The 2,020-nt window shown below is 40.6% G+C and overlaps 1 protein-coding gene across 2 annotated transcripts in view; it reads right to left on the bottom strand.

Moving 5' to 3' along the window:
* Positions 1-2,020, bottom strand: part of Rhbdl2 (rhomboid like 2) — a 43,170-nt gene that overhangs the window by 4,381 nt on the left and 36,769 nt on the right. For both annotated transcript variants that reach the window (XM_021201093.2, XM_029540325.1), the window contains one exon: positions 1,535-1,635. In XM_021201093.2, coding sequence (XP_021056752.1) covers positions 1,535-1,635 — 101 coding nt within the window. The remainder of the gene's footprint in view (positions 1-1,534; positions 1,636-2,020) is intronic.

Raw genomic sequence — 2,020 nt, 5'->3', positions numbered from 1 at the left:
TTTTTTTGTTTGCTTTATTTTTCAAGACTGGGTTTCCCCCCCCCCCCCCGAGCTGTCCTGGAACTCACTCTGTAGACCAGAATGGCCTCAAACTCACAGAGCTCTGCCTGCCTTGGCCTCCTGAGTGCTGGGATTAAAGGCGAGGATATCACACCCCGTTTAAAGCAATGTTTATGGGTCAGATATTTACAAGGTAAACGATAGATGCAACAACCAACTTTTAAAATGCATCAGGGAAGGCCAATGCTGCTATACTTTGGACCACAAAACAAAACATAGTGTTTAATTTTATTAATAACACAATTGCCAGTAATTAAATACAAGTAATATAAAACTCAACATCTAATGTCAATAAATGAGGAAGTGAATCTATAAAATGCATCTAAGCCTTTCTGGTTAATATTCTTCTGATATTTCATTCTCTTTCCCAGTAGTAGTTCAGAAGGATTTAACTAATGTCATCTCTTTCACTTTTTACAATAACTGGAAATTCCAGGAATAGACTATTATTTTTTAATTATATTTTCATAATTGTAGTGTTTTATATGTGCATGCATGCATGTGTGTGCCTCTTGTGTGTGTACATTCCTTGCATGTGGAAATCATAGGAATGTTTCTCTCCTTCCACCATGTAGGTCCAGGAGATTGAACTCATGTTTATGGTTAGTGGCAAAAGCTTTTACCTGTTGAGTCATCTCACTGGCTTTATATATACGGGTTTAGGATGATACACACACACACACACACACACACACACACACACACACACTGTCGCTGTCTTCAGACACACCAGAAGAGGGCATCAGATCCCATTACAAATGGTTGTGAGTCACTATGTGGTTGCTGGGATTTGAACTCAGGACCTCTGGAAGAGCAGTCAGTGCTCTTAACCACTGAGCCATCTCTGGAGCCCTAGGATGTTATTTTTAATCAGACTTTAGTCCCCTGGGAAGAAAATTTATTGATTGAAAGAGGTAGAAATGGAAATGCAGACTGACTACGCAGTATTCTTGTCACATCGTGGCACAAAGAGGCTATGACAGCTGGGTGGAGGGTTTTCATTTTCTAGCGACCAAAAAATTCTTGATTCATAAGAACTCAGTAAAGGTTGATGAATCAGAAAACAAGTACAAAAAAAAGCTGAAGAGGTAGCTCCAGAGGTTCTGGGTTTGAGTCTAACACCCACACAATGGCTCACAACCATCTATAACTCCAGCTCCAGGGGATTCGACACCCCTCTCCCTTTTTGTTTTTTGTTTTGTTTTGTTTTGTTTTGTTTTGACTGCCACAGACTCCAGGCAGACACATGATACACATATGCACGTGCAGAAAATACATTAAATAGACAAATTTTTTTAAGTCCAGAAATGGGGAATAGTGGTGCATGCTTGTAATTTTGGCAGGTACAGATGCGAAGATCCAAATCCAGGTGAGGATACAGTCAAGGCCATCCTCTGCTATTTATCAGGTCCCAAGCTAGCCTGGGCTACATGAGAGACCCTGTCTTTAAAACTTCTATTCCCAAAAGTCTTACCACTATAACATTCATAAAATATCCTCCCATCAATGCATAGACTCCTCCTGAAGCTCCCACAAGAGACTTAAGGGGATCAAAAATGGAGCTGGCCAGGGAACCTGGAAACATAAAATACAAACGATCAGACGGAGCTGTAAGAATTACGAAGTAGGATTAAAAAAAAAACACACATCTAAAGTAAACACAAGGGAAGTTTTGACCATTTTCATATTAGCAAGCAACAACTCCACCTTGCCCTGTGTGCTGTATAGATTCAAGAATGTAGGTTAACTGCACCAATATCTCTGAAACATTAAACATTTATTAGAAAAGCAGTAAAAGCCAGGCAGTAGTGGTGCATGCTTTTAATCCCAACACTCAGGAGGACGAAGCAAGTGGATCTCTGTGAGTTCAAGGGCAGCCTGGACTACAGAGCTAGTTAGTTCTAAGACAGCCAGGACTAGACAAAGAAACCCTGTCTCAAAAGGAGGAGGAGGAGGAGGA

The sequence above is a fragment of the Mus pahari genome, chromosome 6, assembly GCF_900095145.1.
Source record: "Mus pahari chromosome 6, PAHARI_EIJ_v1.1, whole genome shotgun sequence".
Lineage (NCBI taxonomy): Eukaryota > Metazoa > Chordata > Mammalia > Rodentia > Muridae > Mus > Mus pahari.
The sequence above is the reverse complement of the archived record's forward strand: the minus strand, read 5'-3'. Positions and strand labels throughout refer to the sequence as shown.